Source organism: Electrophorus electricus, chromosome 6 (genome assembly GCF_041902795.1).
Source record: "Electrophorus electricus isolate QZ-2024a chromosome 6, ASM4190279v1, whole genome shotgun sequence".
Lineage (NCBI taxonomy): Eukaryota > Metazoa > Chordata > Actinopteri > Gymnotiformes > Gymnotidae > Electrophorus > Electrophorus electricus.
The window spans coordinates 30,948,319-30,973,815 of record NC_137502.1 but is presented as its reverse complement, the minus strand read 5'-3'; the positions used below and the strand labels follow the sequence as shown (position 1 = coordinate 30,973,815).

The window sequence follows — 25,497 nt, the reverse complement described above, 5'->3', positions numbered from 1 at the left end:
TATACGCGTTAAACTTTCACACTGTCACAAAAGGTTTCTAAGTGAGATGTTAACTACATTTACAACTGTGCTTGCTGAGAGGTAGGCTAAATGGGGAAAGAGAGTGAAAGAGCTGTCTTCTGCAGCTATGTATGGCAAGTGGTATGACAAAGCCAAGTCCCTTGGACACGCTGAGCTCATGTCCTGCTACACCACAAGCCCACCACAGTTGCACCAGCATCTATTGCACATTTCAGTTAGGGGTCATATGCAGAGTCAAAGAATTAAGCAAGGTTCATCATACTCGGAGGTTGCACTCAAAAGACAAAGGGAATTTTAAAAAAGGATTTATAAATGGTTCCTGATGAGGTGTTGGAGTTTCTGGCTGAAAACATGTGCTCATGTGGTCCGAAGATGCCAGTGCAAGGTCCATATGTAAGGATTTATCTGATACAAGCTTTGGTGGCTATGATGGAAGCATGAAATGATAAGCTCCCACTCTGGGGGGTTTGGCATCAGAGAACAGACAGTTCATGTTCTACAGGGGTGCCTGCCCTGCCCATATGACTGCCCTCTGGAGACACGAATTATGTAATTAGCTAATAATCCAGCCACGCATTTGTTACATCAGGAGTGTCAATGCAGCACAAACAGTCAATTATGTAGCGCTGTGGCCCTTGAAAACCCAAATTAGGCATCTCTGTATGAGTACAGGTTTTCTATGAGTGTAGTTTATGACTGGTTTGAGATGGAAATGTTCAAATATTTATTAAACTCATAATCAGCCTCATTATCTGGATAATGCATAGTAGTATAGGTCCATACATTGTACATTAACATAATTTGGAAGACACTCAAGTGTAAAAGCAACTTAAATGTTTATCAGCATGATAGTTTGCTCCCTTGGAATTGAACCCATGACCTTTGTGTCACAAGTGCCTTGTGCTACTACAGAACCTTATTATAGTATGCCAACTTTTGTTTTACACACTTTCTACCAGTGGTCATGCTAACATTTAAAATGTCCCTTTATGTGTGTGTGTGTGTGTGTGTGTGTGTGTGTGTGTGTGTGTGTGTGTGTGTGTGTGTGTGTGTGTGTTGCTTGACAGTTCCTGTATTCAGCTTCTCCCTCTTAAAATATCTTAGTGCACTCATACACATAACCATTTCATTGTATTCAACTCTTGTCCTATTGTGATGTACCTGCAGTTGGTGACCTTTACTTTCTCCTTGCAGTGAGTTTTCTGTAGCTCTCTAAATCTGGCCTCACAGAAGGGTATGTGATGGAAGTGGAGATCAAACAACTTCCTTTTATGACCCCAGTAACAGTCTTTCTCAATCCTGGTCATGGACTATCCCTGTGTGGCTTGTTTGACTGCCCCCCCTCCCCATTGTACACCAGACTGCACTATCCAGCTAATAAACAAGGTCTTTATGAGGCTGAAATGGCTGGAATGAGCACAATGGTTGAACAAGGCCACCTTAGAGCAATGTCTAATATCTGTTTGTTAGACAACACCCGTTCATGCTCCACTGCTAGTACTGAATAGCATGTATGTTTATTTGTATAAAGCCCATGATCTGCCAGGTGGAGAGACTCCAGGGCTCGGCAAAGTGGGAGGACAAGAGGACACATAAAAATAACCATCGTCAGTCATGAGCGGCATCTCCAAGGCCTTAGCACCAGCTCCATGTCGGCACTAATGGTCAAACTGCGGGGGAAGGGGTGGGTTCCACTGCTAGCACTGCCCTACACCATTTAAGCCTGAAAATATTGCCATTTGGCCTGTAATGGCCCAGTTTGTTAGCAATCCGCTGCAAGCATTCTGCACTGAATTAGGAACAAGGTCTCAGTTCAGGTTGATGCTAGATACACTGGATCAAATATGTGATGACTGCTGTGTTAAAAATGATCTACAGTTATGCATTTTATAGAAAATGTCACTTTAGCTATTTGGAAAGCTGGTTAATCAGGCAGTGAGTGCAGTTTGATGCAGTTCATTAATATGGAGTATACAAGTGCTTTGAATGCAAAATCAATTCAAAACCACACTGGCAAATGCTCTCATAGTCTGATTCCAAAAAAGTCATAAGCCATTAGAGCAAGGAGCCAGTAAGCCAGTGGCATATCTTGAAATTATGATTTTCCTTTTTAAGGTCAGGTCATAACCCTTTCTAGTCCACAGCGGCTTACCAGCATGACCACACACCAGTTGAGGATCCCCCTGTAGTTGCTGTAGCCACTTTCTGAGCTGAGAAGGGACTCCTGCAGTCGATGACAGCTAAGGGGAGATCAAAGGAAAACAAATGATTTTAAAAGCATTCATCACCAGAAATGTTGGCTTATCACAGGAACTAACATGCCCCTGAGCTGGTTCACACTTCATTACAGATCACCTACAATCTTAAACTGAATTCCATGAGTGTCATTGAATGAGTGAGTGAAGGGAAATTGGTAAAAAGACAGCAGTGTTTCAGAAATTAAAGTTCTCTTTCTCTCTCTCGCTAGCCAGCTATTTCTGAAGAAATGTATTTGGAAAAGCAAGGTCATTTATGTTGTGAAAACTACAAGGTGTGAGCTGACATTGGTCAATTATGGAACTTATAACACGGGAAGTGTGAAAATAGGCACATTTCTGCTGGTGCTGAGAAATATTTCAGCAAGTGGTAAATCTTAGAGTGGAGGGCACATACACATGCACACAAGCGTTAACACTCATCTCCATTTCTAAGCCTATGTAGACAGTCAAGCTATAAACAACGCTTTCACTTCCCTCACTCTCGCCTCTAATTTACAAACACAAATATTTACACTGAATAGAGAACACTCAAATTTTGGCCTGGCAAACAAGGCCCACTACCTTTTTAGCACTTGAATGATTTTCATTCATTCATTGCTACTAGTACCTTCCTATAATATGAAACTCAAACACAATATGGGCTCCTGCATGACTTTGCTGTTATAACAGCAATTTTTTGAGAGGGACAACACCCAATGCCCAGTTAATGCAAATGAAAACACTGAACACCAAGCTTTCAATTCCAATTGGACTAACTGCAGAATATGTAATAAACTATTTCAATTATTTTTGTAATAAATAAGTTAAGGCTTTTCAAATGTTTGTGAGCTGGTCCTGTACATACTTTTATACACCATGTATACGCAACATGACCTTAATATTAGTCTATCTTTAGAACCACCACTTGCATGTTATCCATGTAATTACACTGTACAGCCTAATCAATTAATGTCTATTACAGATCAGATGCCCTTGCGTTAAGGAAATGGGAAACGACTGGCACTATGCACTTTAAAGTGTGTCAGGTCTAGTGTGATAACACCAGGCGTAACAAGTAATTGAATCCTGTGTTGCATGGCAGGGAGGAATCTGTAGTAAAAAAAAAAAAAAAATGTAGTAACTGAATAGGGACGAGTCAATTTGTCGCATATTAATGTACTGCTACCCTGTTAGTTTCATCTATTTAATGAGAGGTTTGGCATACATTGTAATCAGTTGTTTTTGGAATATGTCACCATTGCAGTAGCCAATCAAGAACATTTCACATTTTTTCTTACAAAAGCAGAACCCGTGGGTGCCGTTACCTGAACTGACTGTCATTGTGTCAGCTCACGTATTCGCCAGACATCGAAAAAAAGGAAGCACATTTTCAGCCTACGGATCCAAAATGCTTTTCACCTGAGTTTATCCTTAAGAACATCATTACTGCTCCTCTGTTTGCGAGCCGCGGATGTGTCGTGCGCCTTGTCCCCTCTCAGGTGCCTGGACTCTGCTGCAGCGCTAGGCTTGCTCCCGTTGGCTTGCTTTGAACTTGTCCCCGCTGTTTCTCCAGAAATGGTCGTTCTTCGTCTGCGCGTTACGGGGCCTTTCTCATACCTGTCGCCCATGGTTCGGTTTAGGTTAAGACGGACCACACATTGTTATAATAAAGCTGGCGTCTCTCTCATGTTCTCATGTGGCTGAACTGATCATTGAGATCTGTGCGTCGCATAAAAAAAGGATGGGTACGTTCATCACTGTCAGGCACTCCAGTTGCAGGCTGCGCAGATATCGCGCAACGCGAATGGGGAATGGAGAAAGAAATTCGACATATTACCGTGTCTTTTTTTAAAATATATCGTAGCCACAGCAAAAGAAGACATCAATTCATCGCCACCAAAAATGTCCTAAGTATGCTTCCCTCCCCCCCGATTCGTTGTCACGACCTACAAAACATGCCCGTGACCATTTATATGGTTCAGCAGCAATAGCCTATATTACCTGTGTTGCATTGTGTAAAGCTTTTTTTGTACCTATCTATAAAATTCTTTAGAAAATTCACATATGTAGCACCTGCGGTATGTATTCACGCTGTTTCAATAAATTACTGATAACGTGGATTATTAAATACAAAACAGGTTTAGTGGTTTTTCTATAGATCTAGCGAAAGCATGTTTTATTAATACAGAGCAGTCCGGACGGAACGGAGATATTAATGCTAAGCTTTCTTAACATTAGTCAGTAGTTTTCTACATAATAAACTTTAATTTTAGGCTTTCAAAAGTGGCAAGCATGGTGCTTATTGGAGCAATAGTGTTGCCGTCATGGGAGAATCTGACCGATGAGATTGGATAGCCTAAAGATTGGATAGCCTAAAGAAAAACTGAACAATAAATACAAATGGGTGTTCTCTTGTTTTTTTTCTTTAACTGTATACGTAAACAAGTGCATTGCCTTTATGTAAACCTACGTGCGCGTCCATGCGTGTGGATTTTAGAAAGAGAATTCATACCTCAAGAGATTCAAATGGATTTTGTAATCTCTTGTAGTTAATTTAATGACAAAGGTATCTAACTGGCTGGCAACTTTAGTCACACCGGACTCCTAGTTAAAGGGTGGGATATCTGTAGCCAGGATCTGGACCTTGGGGACTGTGATTTGAGGACCGGTGACGTCCGGACGTAAGATATCTCGCTACCTAGCATAACACTGCTGGAGTTAAAAACTGGCCTAGGTAGTCAGCAAGCAACCTCTCCTGAAACGTCAGGAACAGACTGTGTTGAACAGTCAATACCATTTTGACATTTAGCGCAGTATTATGAATCATTAAACACAACTGTTTAATGATCCTACCTTCCCCTCTCCGGTTTGAACCGTTGAAAGGTGTTCGGCAAGTCAGTGGTCGCGGGTAATTTTGACACTTTCTGTTCCTCAGCTGACATTATATTTTCAATCTTTTTCGGTCAATATAATACATTTTAAATTTAAATTCAAGACTATGCCGAAAAAGTTTAAATCTGAACACGGATCCTTTTCTACAACAGAGTAAAACAAAATGCTTGTAAATAAGACCACGCGCCTACTTGTTTTCAGTCGGCAGGCTTGATATTCTAGCGGGGAAACTGACCAATCGTGTTATGTCTTTCAGCACATGGTAACCAATAAACTGACCAATCGTGTTATGGCTTTCAATACATGTTAACCAATAACGTGGAAGCTCGAGATCAATTTTTGTAGTCAAGGTTGGTTTCCATGCCGGTTTGGAACAGAAAGTACTACCTCGACAAATAGCTACTAGCTTAGCTAGCCTTGCTACATATATCTATGACAGATGACAGTAGTTTGGGTTGAAGGAAATTCCTGTTAAATGTCTGTTCTTTTTAAACACGATGTTTAGGTAGCTAGCTAGCTAATTAATGGAAAAGGTCCTTATACTATCAGCAAACTGTTTTCAACGATCGTAAAAGAGATGAAAAGGGTGAAAAAACGACACCAACCGAGTGGGACCCGAACAGCTTTCAACGGTACCAATCGGAGAGGGGAAGGTACGACCATTAAACAGCTGTGTTGTTTAATGATTCATAATTCTGCGTTGAATATTAAAATATTATTGACTGTTCAACTCAGTCTGTTCCTGACGTTTGAGGACAGGTTGCTTGCTGTCTTATTAGACTAGCTTTTAACTCCAGCAGTGTTATGTTAGCTAGCTACATATCGCGTCAGGATCCATCCACCACGTCAGCGGTCTTCAAATCACAGTCCCCAAGGTTCAAATCCCACAGATCCCGCACCCTTTAACTAGGAGTGCGGTGTGACTAAAAGTTGCCATCCAGTTAGATACTTATGTCATTTAATCGATTACAAGGTCCACGTTTGAATACTACTGAATTACGTGAACTACCACCTTTGTGGCCAATTAGAAATGCATTTAAGCATGCTCTATAATCTAGAAAAAAAATCAGCCGTTTTATTTGACATACTCCATTAACACACATTGGAGAGCACAGAAATACAATACTTTAATGGATATCAAAGCCCTGTTGAGATTATTATAAAAGTTTTTTTTTTTGGTTGTTGAGTAATGATTATAATCTCATTTTTCTTTTTTGTGAATGTCAGAAACTATTTATTTAAATGATGATAACATTTGAGTCTTAGCCTGAGTGCCTGTTTGTTATAGGCAGGTAGCAGAAAAACTTCATAATACCAGGGTGTCTTAATGAAAGTCCAAACATATCTAGCCTTTAACACTGACACTGATGAGCTGGTATCTTGTTGTCTGGAGATTTAGGCTATTCATGCACTGTCTGGGTCCATAGATTACACCAGTAAGCAAATATTTTGTAGCATGCCTATTTCTTAGTATGTTTGCACACTGAATCCAAATATGATTTCAGAATTTCTCCATCGCACATAGTTTTTTTCTTGTTTGTGCCTGTATACTCTCATATGTATACTATGTATATGTATACTACGGAAAAGCAGCATTAATGAAAGTGCATCCCCTCTATGTTGGCAGAGGGATGTTTTTGAGTCCAAATATAGGCAAAAATCATGCCATGTACCTTTTAGAAGCAAGTTTGTAAATATTTTAAGTGTAATAACCACTAACAGCCTTATTTATGATTAAGTAATATTTACATATTGTAAAGTTAATTGCTGTCACCGATAGAAAAATGCCCAGTGTAATAACCATTCTTATTAAGATCAAGAAGAGGACAATCCCAAAAGTTAATAGCAACCTCATAACAATGACCTACCTGGTGACTAAGGCCATATCAAGCCCCTCTGCCATTCCTAATGCATGCTCAGTCTCAACAGTTCCACATCGTTAAGCATCCATGGGCTTATGGTGTACTTGGTGACTAAGGCCATATCAAGGCCCACTGGCACTGTTAAAAAGTAAATGAGTAAAATTGGTTTTGGATACATTTGTTTAAAAAGCCCATATCACATTGTAGAAAGTCAAAATGTGTACTAGATGTGCTTAACTTCCACCAGCTACAATCAGGTGAAAAAAAAATTCAATCAACCTTCAGTCAACTATTACATTTATACTACCCAACATTGAATATTAACTTTTGAGAGAGCAAACAAACAAAATAAACTTTACAGTTTAACGGTTGTATAAATACCACTTTACATTATAAAAATGTGAACAAGATCTAACTCTTACTCTAATTGTGGCCACAGGGCTACAAAAAAATGAAAGGCGTGATCTGCTGATCCTGCACAGAAATGCCTTATAGCAGAGATGAGAAAACATGTGCTAATATAGAGCGTGGATAATCTAATGTTCTCAAATCTCATGATTATTCTCTAGCCTGCCTAATTCTACAGAGTGTTCTGTGGCATGCTAACAACGTTATTTTTGCTCTCTAGCTATCTTACCTTTGTAGGGGTCTGTCTGGATTGCATCTTAAATTCTTGCCTCCTGCCAGAGTGAACGTGATAACAGCTTGCATGCTTGAGGGTGACAACAGTGTTTGAATTGTAGGATTTATTGTACATTATAGGCTTGCTTACTTTTTTCTTATCTGATACATTGCCAAGCTGGTAACTGTGGATGCTTATGACTGTATACCTACTTTCATCAGAACATCAGACTCAATTGAGCAAAGATGGATAACTCCCAGTTGACCACCTACCTATCAAAATGTATCAAAGCTCATGAACAAAAGAACAGTTCCGAAATAAAACAAGTTACAGAAAGAGAACTATCTGACTGCAGACAGTAGTAAACAGATTGATTTATTGTATTTTTAAAAAATTATTTTTGTTTGCTAATAAATTTTGATCATTAATATTTTACTTGCATATCTGATATATAATTGTAACACTTGTGTAACAAAATGAAATTTTGTGAGACATATTACATGATAAAAAAAACAAGACTGAAAAAAACATGACTTGTGGAAAAGACAACTAAAAAAATAAGTCCATCATCGCTGATATTTTTGTTATTTATGTGAATTTTATTCTTTTGCTGGCAGAGCACATCTCCTGGAAGAAACAGAAGCAACTAGATATTCACCAGGCTCTGAACAGTGACCCAGTGGACATTGAGACCCTGCGGAAAGCAGCAGTTAGCGAGGGAGGCTTGTTGACTGACGATGTGCGGAGGAAAGTTTGGCCCAAGCTCCTCAGTGTCAATGTCTTTGACCTGCCCGCCAGACCTGGTCTGTTCGTTTTGAGCTGTCTAATTTACATTTAGGGTCAAAGCGATTGGAAATGATCATGTCACCCACAATTAATTTTCTGTTCTTATTTCTTATTTGCCATTTTTTCCACTCAACTAGCTAAAAATATTAGGGAGAATCATAAGGACTTCAACCAGGTGCTTCTTGATGTTAGACGGTCTATGCGGCGTTTCCCAAGAGGTAGTCTTTATCTCCTGTTTCTAAGAATATTTGACTCATCCATTTTCTTGTGATTGCATTTAATGAACTCTGAAGTGCATTTTGGCATATTTTGTAATCAACAGTGTCTAGAAAGATCTGGGACACGTAGTTTAGCGCATAGAATAACAAACTCTTGGATGTCCAAAGCAATGTTAGGCCTACACAATGCCTTCTTCCTCTACATCTGTCTACCCTAAGCTAATGTCATTATTTATTATTGTTTTCTTTCTTATTCTCTTTCTCTCTCTCTCTCTCTCTCTCTCTCTCTCTCTCTCTCTCTCTCTCTCTCAGGAATGCGAGTTGATGAGAGGGCAGTACTGCAGGAGCAGTTGATTGACATCATTCTGGATGTGCTGAGGAGGAACCCACAACTGCACTACTACCAGGGCTACCACGATATAGTGGTGACCTTCTTGTTGGTGGTGGGAGAGCGGGTGGCCATAGCCATGGTTGAGAAGCTGTCCAATCATCATCTCAGGTTGTTACAGCATTTGACTGATTACGCTTTTCATGCAAACCAGCCCTGTCTTTGAGTGTTATAAAAATTAGAAAATAAAAAAGTTATTGTTCATTTTTTGGAGCAAGTCCAGACAAGCCATTCTGCATCCTCCTTTTTTCCTCATCATATGTAAACAATGTAAAATTACATAATGACTCATGAATATTAAAAATATTATGAGTCACAGCTCATTTGTCAGTCATGAGCTGGGTTTCGTTCAAAGTGTTTTTCCCTGCTTGACTATGGTGGTGAAAGTTTGTTGACAAAAAGAACCATTACAGATTTCAGTAGAAGAAATACAATTGTAAGATATTGTTTTAAATATTTGGTGGGAACCATGGCTGCTTTGAACAATATTTCTTTATGTTTACTCTTTCTGGTTGGGGTTTCTGCAGGGACTTTATGGACCCCACCATGGACAGCACCAAGCACATCCTCAACTACCTGATGCCACTTCTGGAGCAGGTGGACAGTGAGCTGCATGACTTCATGCTGAGGTGGGGTTGCTTTGGACTCTGCTCATCCACACTGTATGTTAACCTCATGTGTGTGAAGCCTACTGTAGCAGGTCTGAAGCCTACAGTTGCAGGTCTTTGAAGTCTATTAGTTGTTACAGAAAAATTAGTCTTGCTACAAGAAGAGAAAGAGAACATAATAAGGATCTAATTATTACCCTTTCAATTTGTCACTGAGCATGAAGACGTTAAGACTGAATGAACAGCTAGAAGATCCCAGATGAATGAGGCGCATTAAGTTAATAAGACCACAATTTACGTCTGTACCAATGAAGCATCCAACGGTGCTTACAAAGTTCCTGAAAGATGTGACAGAAAGGAAAAATTCCTTCATTCTGCTACTACGTAAACAAAAGTACTCTCTTCGGCCAAAAAGAACATTCAGTAATTTTCTTTCAACAACAAATAAAGTGAATTGTATAATGAAGAAAAAGTACTTGTTAGCTTGTTGCAGTCTCACTGCATAAAATAAATATTTATAATCTGAGTGATGGAATTCAGCACCACAATCAGTGTGATGCTCTGAAAGAAAAGACGACCTAGCTAAGGCAGGTTTTACCTATTGTAATGGCCCAAGTACCGAAGGGCGAGGGGCAGGACGCACAGGCTCCAGTGACATGGACGAACAAGGAACATGAAACGGATAACTTTAAACAGATATGATAAACAAGAATACATCTTACATTAACACATTACATTCACACATTACGCCAACAATAACCGACAACACTGCACACAACGACAAGAGTTTAAATACACAAAAGACTTACACAATACAGGTGTGTGCAGGTATGGCTATGAACATGACCCTCCCACTGCACGCAGTGGGCCAAACCACGTGACTCATGGGAGGAGAGTGTTCTGTGACACCTATACCTCTAATAACTTGCTTTGTAGTAGATTTAAATTTGATAGTCAGCCAGAAGTGGAGGAGCTAATCCATGAATAATCTTATAAATTATTGAGACAATATTATGTTTGATGAGTTTTTTTTTTATTATTATTATTATTATTATTATTATTATTATTATTATTATTGTTGTTGTTGTTATTTTATTCTTATTATAATATTATTCTAATTATACTTCTTTAGATTTGACAATATTGAAAAATGAATGGCTTCTTGTCTAAAGTTTTAAGTGCATGTTCTGTAGCAATTTCTGTGGTGTTAAAGATGTAATCTGTCAATTTCTGAGTCAGTAGTAGATGTAAGTGAGAACCATTGAGTGGAAGTATAACTAAGTTCCCTTAGTTAATCGGGAATTTCTGCTACACCTGAGATTTGCCAAACTGACTATTACTCCATTACAGACCCTTTTTATGTGGGGTTTGAAGCTGAGGCTTGAATCTATATGTATGCCAAAATATTTAGAACTTTAGTCTCTCTCCTGAGATCTTGCAGAATGTGACCTTTGAAATAGCCTCTGTATCTTCAGCATACATTAAGACGATAGTTATTTTTACTCACGGCACAACTGCACATATGGTACAAATGCCCACACACAGAGGGCAAATCATCATCATAGTACAAGCTGAACAAGACTGAGACCAGTTTAGAGCCCTGCGGGACACCAGTTGATAAGTATAGGGAGTCAGAGTTATAATTATCAATTTTGACAAGTTGGGAGTAGAGTAAGAGGTGGGATTTGGCAAGGCTGAAAAACTACTGAAAACTGACATTGATTAAATTATACAGTAGAATGATTTGATTAATGTGTTGAAAGCTTTCTGTAAATCAAGGACCATGGCCCCCACAAGCCCAACTTTGACTATTGATGTGCTATTTTTTTTCTGTGAGATAGCAGGTAGCAGTTTTTGTCAAGTGATTAGCCCTGAATCTAAATTGTACTGGGTGCATTGGGAAGGATTTATTGTTTAGATGGTCAGTGATTTGTTTTCCCAGCTCCTTTGTGCTAATGGACCTGTAAGTAGAGGTCAGAGGAAGGTCACTGCCTTTGACAGGGGCCATAACAGTAGGCATCCATGAGTTAGGAGACCTCTCTTGACCCAATGAAGTATTAATGATTTGCATTAATGGATTAACCATTAACCATTAACTTTCAGCATGAGTATGTACATAGCGTAGACGTTCTTAGCCCTTGAAGACTTGAGAGATGCGATTACTTCTGGACCCTCTGTTACAGATATTGATCTCAGTACTAGTGCTGGCTCGCTAGTATTGACAGTATGTGCATTGCTTTGTTAAATTGTGAATCTTTGGTCTATGGTAGCCACTCTCAGCAACATATTGATTGAGAGCATATCAACCAGATTCTGTAAGATCATATCATTAACATTTAGTTCAAATGGCTTTGTTAAGATATTGTTTTGACCAGTTAATTCTTTAAGGTGGCTCCATATAGTTCTTGAGTTATCATGAGAATTATAATAGAAAATAATAATAATAGAAAAGATTATAATAAAGAATTCTGCCTTCATTTGTTTTTTTCCAATTATCTCATTACCTTGTTTCTTAACATTGCAAATTTATTCTTATCATGCAACATCTTTGATTTTGTGGCTCTTTTTATAGCATTGTCCTGCTCTTTCATTAATTGTCAAATGTTATCATTCATCCAGTGGAGAGACTGTTTCTTGTTTTTATCTTTACTGTAAATATGCAGGCTACTGTAAATATACAAGTCCACTTTCTTGTTTTTTGGGATATCTTATCCTGATTGCCAGCATGACAAGTAAACACGCTGATTTTCTTGAAGTGAGCACTGGATTATGGTCTGACAGCCCAGTCATCATAAAGTGTGATTTTGTCATTCTTTTGGGTCCAGTACTAAATGGTAGGTCTATCGGGATACTGGTGTTGTTTGTTATTCCTATTGGACTTCTGACCATTGGACTTCTGACCATTCAAGCCAAGTTAAAACCATCAGTTGTATCTTTTGAGCTCTTTCCTTGTGGGCTCGTCTTTCCAATTAAGATATGTCATCCATAACAATGGCATCTTTATTGCAATCAACTAGATATAATACCTTATTAAATTTATCATAAAAGCTTGAAATAGGTGACTAAAAGTGTGTATGACATCTGAGGTGATCAAACCGTATTTAACCTACATAATCTAAGTAATTTGAAATTTTGCCATTTTGAATTTTTGCAACAGCTGGAATCTCTCAGATGAATTATAACACCCCCTTTTGCCTCAGTTCAGTCCCTCCTATAAATGTCATAACCCAAAACTTTAAAAGCAGTGGATGGAGAATTATTATAAAGCCCAGTTTCTGACCAACAGATGAGATCTAGGTTACTCTCCAGTAAAACGTTGTTTGGTGTTTGAAGACATTCCACTTCTGGTTCTTTAGGATTGCTCTGTTTACTATCCCACACTTGTTTTTATTGCACACGCTTGCCCGGTGTGTTCCTACAGTCTGTGTCACGTGACCAAATGCTGTATAGACTCATTAGCTTGTAGCTTTTGGAACCTTTCCTGGTTCCTGGACAGCTCCTCGGTCCTCCGGAGTACTTGGGGGTGGACTCTGGTGGCGAGGATGGATCGCCATGATTTTAATTTAATAAAATTTAAGTGTCCCATATATGGATGGCAACAGAAAACATTTTTAAATCTTTACATTGGGACATCCCTACAAAAAATAAGAATTTTCTCTTTTTCACAGTGTAACAGAGCAAGAGATTTGTTTATGTATGAGTCTGAGTTACAAGTAAATGTTATACTTTAATTTTTTGAAGTGACAAGTTTCCTTAACTTCATAGCACAAAATGGACAGTTCAGCGTGATGTCCTCTAGGGGGCAGCAGAGTGTGACTTTAACCTCAGTCGCGCATAGGAAAGTTCTTCACTCGTGTCCTGTACTGCTTCTGTTGCCAGCAGCGGCTTCTGCACCTGCGGAGCTGCAAGCGCTCATGATGAACAGTGGGTTACTTACAAACTATTTAGTTTGTAATCGTGTCTGAAACTGTTTCGGTTACAAGGTCACATGACATGTCCTCTTAGGTACCTGGGTTTTATATCAAAGCAGCTGTCGGCCAATAAAAGATCCAGTGCTTGTTCCTTTCTATCAATGTCATAGTGCCTCCAAGCAGCCGTCTGTTGCGTTATTTAGCTGTGTATGTCTGTGTGTGTGAGTGTGTGTGTGTGTGTGTGTGTGTGTGTGTGTGTGTATGTGTCATTAAGTCCTCTGTGCACATGTATGCCACTTTTCTTGTGCTAGGATCAGCCTCTATGCTTGAGAAGTGTGGTAATGCACGTCTGCGTTATCTTTGATGGCTGCATGGCTTTTAAACCATTCTGCAGTGTATGATGCACAAAAACGCACTCGTTCCATTTGATTTTTCATGCATAATGCAGCACGACTCAGGTTTGTTTTGCATGTTCACGTGATGCTGAGTGTGTGTGTGTGTGTGTGTGTGCGTGTGTGTGTGCGTGTGTGTGTGCGTGTGTGTGTGCGTGTGTGTGTGCGTGTGTGTGTGCGTGTGTGTGTGCGTGTGTGTGTGTGTGTGTGAGCATGCATATGTACATGCACGGTGGCACGTGTTTCAGAGCAGACCGGTAGTCAGAAGAGCGCTCCGTTGCATGCCTATTCCCTAGCCCTCTGTATAAAAGGAAGTTATTTTTAATGGTTTGTCATTTAAAATGTAGGGAATAAGAGACTCATGATAAATATTGTATGTGTGCATCCAGGGATCTGTGTAGTGCACCACTGGTCTCCTCCAGGTTTAATGGGCTAGCCCATTCAGTTGCTGAGGCCACTTTCTAGACTAACAAGCAGACACTCGATATAGCCCAGCTCCGGAACTTTCGGAGCTTCTCAGGTATTCTTGCTTACTTGGCTTTTTCTTTTTTTTTTCCCGGGAACATACTTGCTTTGCATCAAATGACAATTTGTTTCCCACGCGCAGCATTCACAGTAAGGACTCGACGACGCAAGGGTGCGTTTGGCAGTCGAGCATGGCGTGGTGCTAAAAATGTTGGCGGGTGCTCTCTGTAAAACCATGGTTTTCAGCGAAGAGCCTCCACGGTGTCTGGAATCACCAAGCACCCGAGCCGCAATTTTTGGGCTGTTTTCAGCCTAGTTTTTGACTATATTATGCTAAATTATGGGGTGGAATTAAATAAAAAGCCTTTGTGGTTTAGGAATAGGCTTACTCTTTTGAAGAAAAAAAAAAACATCAAGATTTTATTTTTCCAGATACCTTACCATCCTAAGTGTAAAATCTGACCATTCTCAGGTCCTCGTCCATATGCCGTTATCGTTTAACCCTAAAAAGTCTGCTATCTCCACTGAGCAGAAAACGCCCACCCTGAAAGGTCAGGCAGACATGAAGGAGAGTCCGAGCAGGCTGCTGTGGGCCTGAGCACTTGTTCGCTGCTCCACTGAGAACGCCTGCTCAGGTGGTTCCATCATCCATGATGTCATCTTTGTTGGGACTGTTTTACTTACTGCCTGTGTTTACATGCCTCCTTAACCACGGCAGCTCAATTCAAGCATGCTTCAAGCATACTACATAGTAGTAACATATGTACCAGAATACTTAGTGTATACCAGCATTCTACAGAGTGGTAGCATATGTATGAGCATAATTAAAGCATATACCAGCATACTACATATGGTGGTGTTGGCCTGCCTCACTAGAGCCTGCCAGATGAGGCTCAATGGTCTTGAGATGCAGGCTTTTGCACGTCTTTGTGAGTAAACCCCAGTAGTTTCTGACATGCCTGCTCACAAGCCCTGGTTTGTTTACATGTTGATAATTTTGCACAGGGTGAGACCTTGGTTGGATGGTTTGTTCGGTGAAAACAGTTGAGTTTAGAGACTGATGAAATTAGCCAATTAGCACACTGGGGTCATGAGAAAATAGAAAGGTTTGAGATAAAACACACCAGCTTGAAAATCATTTTCTTGTTGTTGTTTGGTTTCACTAGCTAGCCAACCTTCTTTAGCACAAGACTTAATGTTTATCGTTGTTATTTGGAGTGTTCAGTATTCATAGCCGTATGGGGGAAGGATTGATAGCTGTGCTCTGTAAGACCATGCAGTCTCGAGTCATATAGACTGAACATTCATAAAGGTGTCTCTATATATGTTGTTGAAATACTGTATGTAATATGTGAATTGCCGTATATACATTAAAGAATCTTTTTGCTCTTTCCATGTGTGAAGCAGGGCTGAAGTTGGCACCATCTTCGCCCTCAGTTGGCTGATCACGTGGTACGGCCATGTCCTGTCAGACTTCCGGCATGTTCTTCGGCTCTACGATTTCTTCCTGGCCTCCCATCCGCTAATGGCTGTTTACTTTGCTGCTGTGGTAAGCACCAACTCCTTTGACAGACTCTAAGTTTTCTTTGTTTCATCCTTTCTCGTCTCTTTTCACTCTCTCTCTTTCCCGTTCTTTTTCTTGTCTCGGTTTTTTCACACTGAATAGGGCTCTGTGACCTTTTCCACACGGCTTCGGGACTGAGAGTATGTGAGAGTGGATTAGTGGATCACTGATTGCTTTTTTTGATGAGGTTGTTTAAGCATTTTCAGACAAAACAAACAATTATAAATGACCTTTGCTACGTTAGGTTCCCCAAAGTTATTGACGCTAATGATTTTTGTGCCTTGATTCCAAACTGAATCATATCTGTCTCCTAGTAAATAGTGTTCGGTTCTTGGGTTAACATGTTCGTGTTTTCTGGCTCCAAGTGTTTTTGTTGGATAACTGCCTTGTCAACAAGAAGTTGAGCCAAAACTTTTGGCTTTTCTGCTCCTGTGCAAGGATCCAGGGCACTTTGTTGTAGTGAGAAGAGTTAATTAAACATCTCTGATGAACTCACCAGTGGTTGGTGTCAGGGGGGCAGGCTGTGTTTGTGCTTTAACTGGCCTGGGCTGCTTTAACTGGTCTGCTTCATCATCTCTTTGTGAGCTGCTGCTGGCAAGCGCTGGGGGAGCTGGGAGGGGGCCAGAGCCCTTTGAAATCCAGATAACAACACGGGTAGGAAATGTAGTTCATCTGGCTCCTCACCCCCCTACTCCACACACACACACACACCCAGGCTGTGGCAGTGTGAGCCACTCCAACTGGGCCATGGGGCCGGAGCGCGCCCTCTCGAAGGGGCCACAGGGCCGGAGACTGAGCTGCGCTGCAGTCTTTTGGTACCGAGCAAGCCATGTGATTGCTGATAATGAAAGTGTGTTTTAAACGAATGTGTGTGGTGGTGTTGATAAAGTATCTGTGTTTGTCTGTAGTTTGCTGTTAGTAGTGTGTGTGTGTGTGTGTGTGTGTGTGTGTGTGTGTGTGTGTGTGTGTGTGTGTGTGTGTGTGTGTGTGTGTGTGTTTGTGAGTTTGCAGAGCTGGGTGGAACTGTAGAGCTGTGGGCTGTACCAGCGGCGTGCAGCTTTGGCAGGGCAGATGTTCTGTAGGAAGCAGCAGGTGCAGCTGAGATGAACCTCCTATAGGAGCACCTCGCTGGTGCACCAGACAGGAGCCGTCTATAGCAGCCTCCAGCAGCTACAACACAGATCCTTTACTGGGAGATCAAATGCTGCTCACCACTGTAGCGAGCGTTCAGGGAGGCAGAGAAATCTGAGCACTTCTGCCTGCTATCATGGAGGTGCCATGCACCTGTACAGCATGAGTGGCTATCAGCAGGTGCTATCAGACATGTGAATGGATTCAGCTTGTACCTTCTTAGCCTCTTGGGTTGTGTGAACCAAGAGAGCAAAACATTACAGTCAAAATATATAGATTGTTGATGCAGTGGAGTTTTCTCTCTTTTTTCCCCCACTTTCCTGATTTTCACTCTGACTCCCCATTGCCCTGTGTGTTGCGGGACCAGATCGTGTTGCACCGTGAGCGGGAGGTGAAGAGCAGTGAGTGTGACATGGCCAGTGTGCACCACCTGCTGTCCCAGATCCCGCAGGACCTGCCGTACGAACAGCTGATCGCCCGCGCCCAGAGCCTCTTCACCTGCCACCCGCCTGCTGAACTCGCCCACTCCGCCGCCCTGCAATCCCGCAAGAGGTCCTGCGCATGCACACACATGCACGCACGCACAGGCAGCACTGAAGAGTACACACACAAAGACACACACACACACACACACACACACACACGCACCATATTCTCATATGAGACAGCGGACCTCTGAACTAAAGCTACTTTTATGCACCATCAATTATGTTCATTTATTTCCTGAAAGTATCCAGTGGACTTTTAAGTGGATCCTTTACTTAAGATGCACTTACGACCAAGAAAGTAGGTGATGTGGGCCAATTTCAGCCCATTTATTTTTGGAAGTCATTTATCCAGCAGTGTTAAGGTGGCATGTTAAGATGCATGGCTGTGATTCCCATATACACAGCCCCTTGTCAGCTGGGCCCATATTCATTCTTACATTTTAGTGTTGCTAAAAAAAATAAAAGAGTGTGTCCAGCAGGTGGAGCTGTAGAGTGTCTAATCACGTCCTCTCTCCCTCTGCGGAGCACCTATTGTGATATGAGGGACAATTAAGCTTTTGCTGTCTGGATTTCAGCAATGGCTGTCAGTCTGGAGATTGAGTTTGTAGATGGCGCTTCTCTCACAGGTGGACCCACTTTTATGATGTTATCGCTCACGACGGGAGGTAACCGATACCTCCAGCAAATGGGGGGGAAGGCGGGGTGCAGTATTTCTGTCCTTCACAGCTTCTGCAGTACTGGAACCTGCTTGGGTTTAGATCCACCGGCATGGCAGATTAAAGGAGTGAGAGAGAGAGAGAGAGAGAATGAGGGGGTGTTTATTCCTTTTTCTTTTCTATACTAGATGAGAACATGGGGCCTGGAATACAGGGCAGGCCTCCAGTAAACAAACCCCACTCTCTGGGTAATTATGTGCCTGCCCGGTTTTGCATAACCCCTCCCCCTCTAGCATCTGTGGCCTCTCTGGGAAGGGTGCACGTGTGTGTGCACGTGTGCGTGTGTGCGTGCATGAGCGTGCTACTGCATTGTTCTCTGAGGTGTTGAAATGAGCACAGTCCCCAAGCTTTGACCTGTAGCCCTGCTCTGTATTGTGTTATTTGACCCTGTAGCCTGTAGTAATGAGGAGAGGCTAGACTGCACCTAATGGCACTGACCCCCAAACGTTCTTCACTAATACCTACACACGCGCACACACACACACACACACACACACACACACACACACACACACACACACACAAACACACACACACTAATGAACAGACCTTTGTTCTCATGTGCTCTTTTGTATTCAGCTGCAATTTCCTTGCACTTTAAAACAAAGCAGCGTAAAGCCGACAAGGACCTTGGCCTCATTCTCACTGGCGCCGCAGCCTGTTGCTGTTCTGATTCTGCGGCGCAGAAATGGAGAGAAGGCACGTAAGGCAACATGGAAGAGGAACCGGCTGCTCTCTCTCCCTCTCTCCCACTCTCCCTCTCTCCCTCTCTCCTTCTGTTTCTGTGCACCTGTGTCCATCTCTCTCTGTTCTGAGAGGTCTTTAAAGCATGTTCAGGACGCCATGCAGTGTGAGATCTCTCTTGCATTTTGGAATGCATCTGGTCACCTGCTCCATACTGCCATGCCAACTGTGGTTCTTTCCGCTCATCCTGATGGCTGTGGGAGAGTGTCAGCGGTCTCTCCAGTTAGCATCATGCAAACTGGATCTGAGGGAAGTGTACATTAGATGAATTTTTCCTGAATGATAGCTTTAAGTGACAGCACGAGCTCTCGCTCCTGTAGAAATGATTGGGGAAGGCTGTATGTGTAGGAATTTCTGCTGCATCAGGACATTACACAGACCGTCGTAGACACATTTCAGAGACACACCATACTCTTACACACACACACATACACACACACACACACACACACACACACACACACGCACACATGTGCGCTCACTCACACACAAACACACACAGAAAAAGACGTAAGCACTTTGAGGCTGGTGGCTTATCATCAGAGCTTTACCTGTAAGTAGAATGCAAAGACTTGCTCAAATTGTGTGCACCCTCTGTTAGCAGGGCAGAACTCCATCATGGTGCTTATAAACTGCACTTTAAAATCACTGCTGGGCTACTGAAAGGCACTGGCACACAAGCGTGCTCTGGTGTGTTGTGTTCTTTGTGTCAAAATATGAGAGAGTACCATTTAAACAAGGCTTTCGTATTTTGTTAAAATAAACTTACACTATGTGCTGAGTGATCAGTTTATTACCAACCTTACAGCTGTACCTAATTGGCTGTCATAGATTTTACAGTACAATTCTCAGTTCAGCACTTATGCTGCCCCTGTTGGACAGTGCATGCTTTTAATGTAGATTTATACTATAAATACTATAAAATTTATACTGTAAATACTGCTTATGCAAACATGAAAATGCACAAATATACTGAATTTATGCATTTATTGCATATATATATATTTATACATTTCACACATAATCATACGCACATTTCAAAACATGCATAAAAGAAGCAATTAGAAACATGGCACACTTGTGCAGGGGACAAAATGAGTTGGTGTTACTCAGTTAATTTCAACATTGAATCTTACTGTGTTTGTAATGTGTGTGTGTGTGTGTGTGTTTCTTCAATCGGCACAAAGGGAGTTCAGAGGGAGTCTTACCATGCGTCAGTGTGTCATGTCTCTAGCAGACGGTCACTCAAGCACACACAACGCCTTATGGGTCACACGCGCGCACACACACACACACACACACACACACACAGCCTTATGGGTCACAAGGACAGCAGGACAGCAGAGATGCTGATTCACCAGCACGTGCACACACACTCTCTCTCTGTCTCGATAATACATTTGTACATACACACAGACACTCATGGTTAATTGGGCATACTCTACAGCATCAGTCTAACAATAGGCTTGTCGTGTGCTGTACTGACAGTCAGAACACAAAGCAGGGATATGCAGTATAAGGAATGCCCGCTCTTCACGTTCTAGCATATGTCAGAGTAAGCATATACAGTGAGACCATTCAATCATTTCAAATGCACGCACCATTAATCCTTCGCGTCCACACCAGCAAGACGGGGGGATTTGACTGCAGGAAGAAGGAAAGAAAGAAGAGATAGAGGGGACCTGATCCACAGCTTCCGAGGGGGAGGGGGGTTATGGGTATGGAGGGGGGAAAGTAGGAACACACAGAAGGATAAAAGTGTTCAAAGTTAATGAGACATATTGCACCGTGATGCAAGGTGAAAGAAATTATTAGTAGGATATATATTAAAACACTGCACAGTTTCTTTCTTCACAACTGAATTCTGTGCTTTTTGTGAAGAGTGCAGAAGTTTTGGGAGTTGAGCTGTGTTTGCAAGAGAGATGTGACATGGTGCTAGGAGTTGGGCAGCGTGAGTAAACAGGTCCTGCTGCATTGTCTGCACTGACGGAGATCGCTGTTCCAGTTGATGGCGTCGGACAGCGTGAAGGTACAGCAAGGCATAATCCCTGTTCAGGCCCAGCCTGACCCTTTTCCTTTCCTGACCTTAACAATCCCATTTTGGGACCAAACAGTCACGTCATGGACACGTTAGGTATATGACATGAAGCCAAAATCTTTAAAACACACTTTACATGCGTGTGTGCTCTTTGAAATAATATTGACTGATCTGCAACTGGTGTGTGAAAACATCATAATTGCAGGAATGTTGGTGAGGTGCTTTGTATTGCCGAAGCAAGTAGCTGTTGTGTGTTAGTTGCTGCGTTCAACCGTGCAGAATGTTCGTCTGTGGCAATGTGGCATCGCGCTGTCGCAATGATCTCGGGATGAGGGTCCCTGGCGAGACTGATCAAGATGTCATGGCAGCAGGACCATTTTCTTCCAGGACAGCTGACTCCCAGAAGTTCCATCGATCACTTTAAATAGCAAATTATTGGTCAAACAATTTATCACAGTATGCGTTTGACTTGGTTGGCCAAAGTTAGACATAATTTTAGCAGAGTTCAGCCATCTTTCAGAACTTCAATGCTCACAGTGAAAGTGGTGCTATAGCAAAAGGCAAGTCTAGAGACATCTTACTACAGAAAGAGAGAATTATTTGTGTGGAGAACGCAGTGAAGACGCACTGCACTGGCAGCCAGAATTCTCTGAATTTTCTCAGCCAAGCACAGGAGCAAGGTGCCGAGTTCACTGCAGAGCTGGGCCGCTTTTTTTGTGCTCGTCCTCTCTAGTGTCTCGATCCGAACCTTCGCATAAGGTGGCTACCTCCTGGTCGACGGTTTGTTAGAGCATGTGACCGGCACATGGCCAATAATATGTGACTTACAAAGTGACATGTTTGGGTGGGGGGTGGACCCCTCGTCCCAGTGCCTTCAGTGGCGAGTGTGAGCGACGGGAGCGTGGTGAGCGTGTAACACAGTTAAAGTCTGCGGTTTCATCAGTGCAGAGCCTGCCTCTCTGGGGCCCTTCCCCTCTTAAAGCAAGAGCTAAAAAGTTAATTGCTCTGCTGTTACCTGTCAGCTATTTTCAGCTGCACGGTATTAGCTGCAGATCTTAATGAGAGCTAAGGGGGTACTGGGGGTGGTGGGGCGGGGTGGGGGTTGGGGGGGCGGGGTGGGTTAGCGGCGTCTTAAAGACGTTGAGTCCTTCAGCTCATGCCCTCGGCCCTTTCCTCACGACAGCCACTTCCTGTGCTCGAGAGCAGGCTATTCTGTTGCCTTTTTTTTTTTTTCCTTGGCGGTTTTTATAGTCTTGAGATACCGCCATTTGCATTTCATGTTCTACCAGAGGGACAATAATGAAATGGAATTGAATATTTTATGATTTTTTTTTTTTAATGATGTTTTTCTCCAAACTGTTGAAAGGGGGGAATGTGTGATCTAGGCCCTCAGAGCAGGCACTGTTGCTTGCCTCCTTATCGGGGAACGTTCTCGTCGAAATTCGGAGTGCGGACTAGAGGGCATCCCCAGGTCCCCTCCACTCCCCCGCCTTCCTTCTCTCTCTCTCGCTCTCTCTCATTCTCTGACTGAATTGATGTCAGAATCTGCCAGTTAGTTGATCCTCCTTTTTCAATATTGCATGCACCGGAAAGATTTTAATAGAACAGAGGAATTACTCTGTTCTTGATGCAGAATGTTGCCCTCTTTAAAGTATTAATTAGTGCTCTAACTAATAGTCAATAGCCTGATCAAAAAGCTGTGAAAATGTATTTTTGTATTTTTTTCCTTTACTTTTGCTGTTAAATCAATTAAACAAATGAACATCTTTTTTTTTTTCCATGATAGACAGTTTCTTTGAAATCTTGGGGAAAGAAATGCTGTCAGTAAACACCCAGTAAAGCAGCCATCATCCAGGTTCTTCAGCACTGACCCTCATGTCTGGTCTCCCTCTCCTCAGCATCACCATCAGTACCTTTCAGGCCTTCCAGATGTCCACGCAGCAGCAGCGGCCAGACTCCGTCCTGCGGCGAGAGGTCGTCAACCGCCATGACGCCCGCCTCTCCCGCGGCGCCCCGCCCTCCCGTGCTGCCCACCAGCTCGTCAAGGCGGCGGTGTGGGGCCTCTCGGCCACGCTGGGGGTGGCCGCGCTGGCCGTGGCGCAGACCGCCATGGACTGGGCGCCAGACTTTCTCCTGCAGCTCTTCTGACCCACACAGCCCACGTGCCCGCCGAACCTGGAGAGACGCCGGCCGGCTGCGTCGCACGTGACGTTCCAGACACACCCCGAAGAACGGATGAGAGGGAGAGAAGGGCAGAGGGGACATGGTTTATTTATCCCTTTTCCCCTCGTATTTATAGATTTTTACCCAGGCTAATATTGGGAGTATGAAAGGTGGTAGATGGGTTTTTGTAATGATAAGCATTTCTGAATGCAGTTCCATCAGCAGAATGTCGGGGGTGAAAAGTGCGCTGGTAGCGGATCCAGAACAGCAGCAGACGCACAAATTATTAAAGGGATTTTTTTCCCTCTCCTTCCCCCCTGCTGAAGGCCTTCGCCGAGGAGTGAAGGAAACGGCTCATTCAGACGAGGGGAGACGAGTGCAAGCAGGTGGCTTTCTTTGGTCTGCGGAGAATAGAGGACTTGGCCTCCAGTGAAGGCACTTTAAAGTGGTAGACTTTACACCCGGGCAAGAACACACATTAACCAAAAAACCTCGCTTACGCACGCACACAAGCACACGCACACAAGCATACACACACAAGCACACACGCGCACTCATACATCTATACACACACATCCGCCCTGGATTTACCACATTAAAGAGTGGGTTGTCCATCATTCTCAAAGGAGTAACCACTAGTCTGGGAGGTGGTTTTCAGTGAAACTGAAAATTACTTTGCATCAGGAAGCGTTCCATAACTTCCTCGCTGACATCACCATCCTTTCCTCCACGCTGAGTTCATGGCAGAGATAGGGGACAAACTGAGCTTCAGCAAACACCCCCTACCACCCCCCACCCCCATCCCTGAGGCCTTTAGCAGCTTGCCTGCCTACACGGCCAGGCACCAGACAACACCCTCCAGCCTGACAGCGATTTTTAACGAGACATTTTCAACGCATACCTAACGACCTGGAGAACAGAAATTTGCCCAAAAAGAACAAGGGGGTTCACCTTTGTCTTCCTGCATGTTGCACCTCCGACAGGGTCGAGTGGACACGGATGAGGCGCCAGAACCTGAGTCATGGGGCAGGCGTCATTGGACACTCGGGTCCGCTGTTGCCTTAAGGTGAGGAGAGCACTAGTGGGGGTTTATCGTATGTGCACCACTGCCAACAAAAAACCCCAAAACAGCAAGGCAGAGAAAGTTATGCCTCGGAAAATGTGTGCATGTTGCTTTTCCTTTCTTCGCTTGCTCAATTATGTGGCAAGCCAGGAATGCTCAGGCCATCTTGATTTAATGTGAATTTAATTCAGCCCGTTGGCTGTTGACAGGGCTTAGGGCCAAACACAGATACTGGTTTACGAGCGCGGATCTATTTAAACGAACGTAGAAGAAGTGAGTGAAACTGGACCAGGCTGGACCAGGCTGGACCAGGCTGAAACGCGGTCAGGCGCTGCTGTGGATGTCCACGGAACTCGAAATATGCGCATACGCAAACTAATTGTACAACACAAATGCAGTCAATTTTATGTTCAATTCAGGTGTAGGGGGAACACTTGCACATGGTTAAGTTGTTTACAGTTCAGTTGAGAATAATTTAAAAAAAAATCTCTCTCCCTAATTAGTATATTTTCCCCCCCGTTTGAATAAATATGTGCGGTGTGCACTGTGGCTATAAAGGGGCTGCCTTCTGGCTGTCTTCGGCACGGCTGGCAGATGAGCTCCAGCAGTCGGTGTGGGTGGGTTTGTGAGCGGCTGGGTGAGTGACAGCAGTGAGCCAGGGCTCTCTGGCCTCCTGGCTCCTGGGAGGCAGTGCTGTCCAGTTGGAATATTTAGTGGTGAATATAGGCTTTTGGATCAGGACCAGAGCCTCTGCCTGCACGCCTGACACTGAGAGGGAAGGCAATTGTGTGAAGTTTTTGAAACCTGTTTAAGAACTCAAACTTAAGAACTTGGAGTGTGGGTTTTTGTCCACTCTTTTTGTTTTTTGTTTCCCCACTCCGATTTTGTTAATGGAGTTTTCATGATCGAATAGCAGATGTGATGCCAAACAACCCCCCCCAACCCCAAGAACCTCATTCAAATAAACATTTTAGTTGGGTTTCAGATGCATTACAATAGTAATATATTTTTGTTTCTTGATGTTTACTTGAAAATCTTGCACAAACAATATCAAATTGAACTTATTGTACTTACTGCAATTTTTTATTAAATGATTACAATATTTTTGGAGGAATTTGGATGACTGGGAATGTCCCATGTAAATAAAAGCTTACATATTTCCAAGCATGTGCATGTTTTTAACACTCA

The 25,497-nt window shown here is 42.7% G+C and overlaps 2 protein-coding genes across 4 annotated transcripts in view; one reads left to right on the top strand and one right to left on the bottom strand.

Annotated features, from left to right (window-relative positions):
- Positions 1 to 7,036, bottom strand: part of dgat1a (diacylglycerol O-acyltransferase 1a) — a 15,815-nt gene extending 8,779 nt beyond the window's left edge. The window contains exons 1-3 of the mRNA XM_035525019.1: positions 7,019 to 7,036; positions 3,678 to 3,875; positions 2,174 to 2,261 (exon numbers count right to left, since the gene is read on the bottom strand). Coding sequence (XP_035380912.1) covers positions 2,174 to 2,261; positions 3,678 to 3,875; positions 7,019 to 7,035 — 303 coding nt within the window. The 5' untranslated portion in view covers position 7,036. The remainder of the gene's footprint in view (positions 1 to 2,173; positions 2,262 to 3,677; positions 3,876 to 7,018) is intronic.
- Positions 5,520 to 25,497, top strand: zgc:63863 (TBC1 domain family member 20). Of its 3 annotated transcripts, none has more exons than XM_035525021.2 (8): positions 5,520 to 5,803; positions 8,252 to 8,437; positions 8,558 to 8,638; positions 8,951 to 9,137; positions 9,554 to 9,655; positions 15,807 to 15,951; positions 17,465 to 17,649; positions 22,982 to 25,497. In XM_035525021.2, the coding sequence occupies exons 1-8, from the start codon at positions 5,728 to 5,730 to the stop codon at positions 23,229 to 23,231; spliced, it is 1,212 nt and encodes a 403-aa protein (XP_035380914.1). In that variant the 5' UTR covers positions 5,520 to 5,727; the 3' UTR covers positions 23,232 to 25,497. The 3 variants fall into 3 exon arrangements, with proteins under 3 accessions (XP_035380914.1, XP_026857120.2, XP_081572557.1); XM_027001319.3 differs by having other exon boundaries at positions 15,810 to 15,951; positions 22,982 to 25,496; XM_081716431.1 differs by having other exon boundaries at positions 22,870 to 23,121.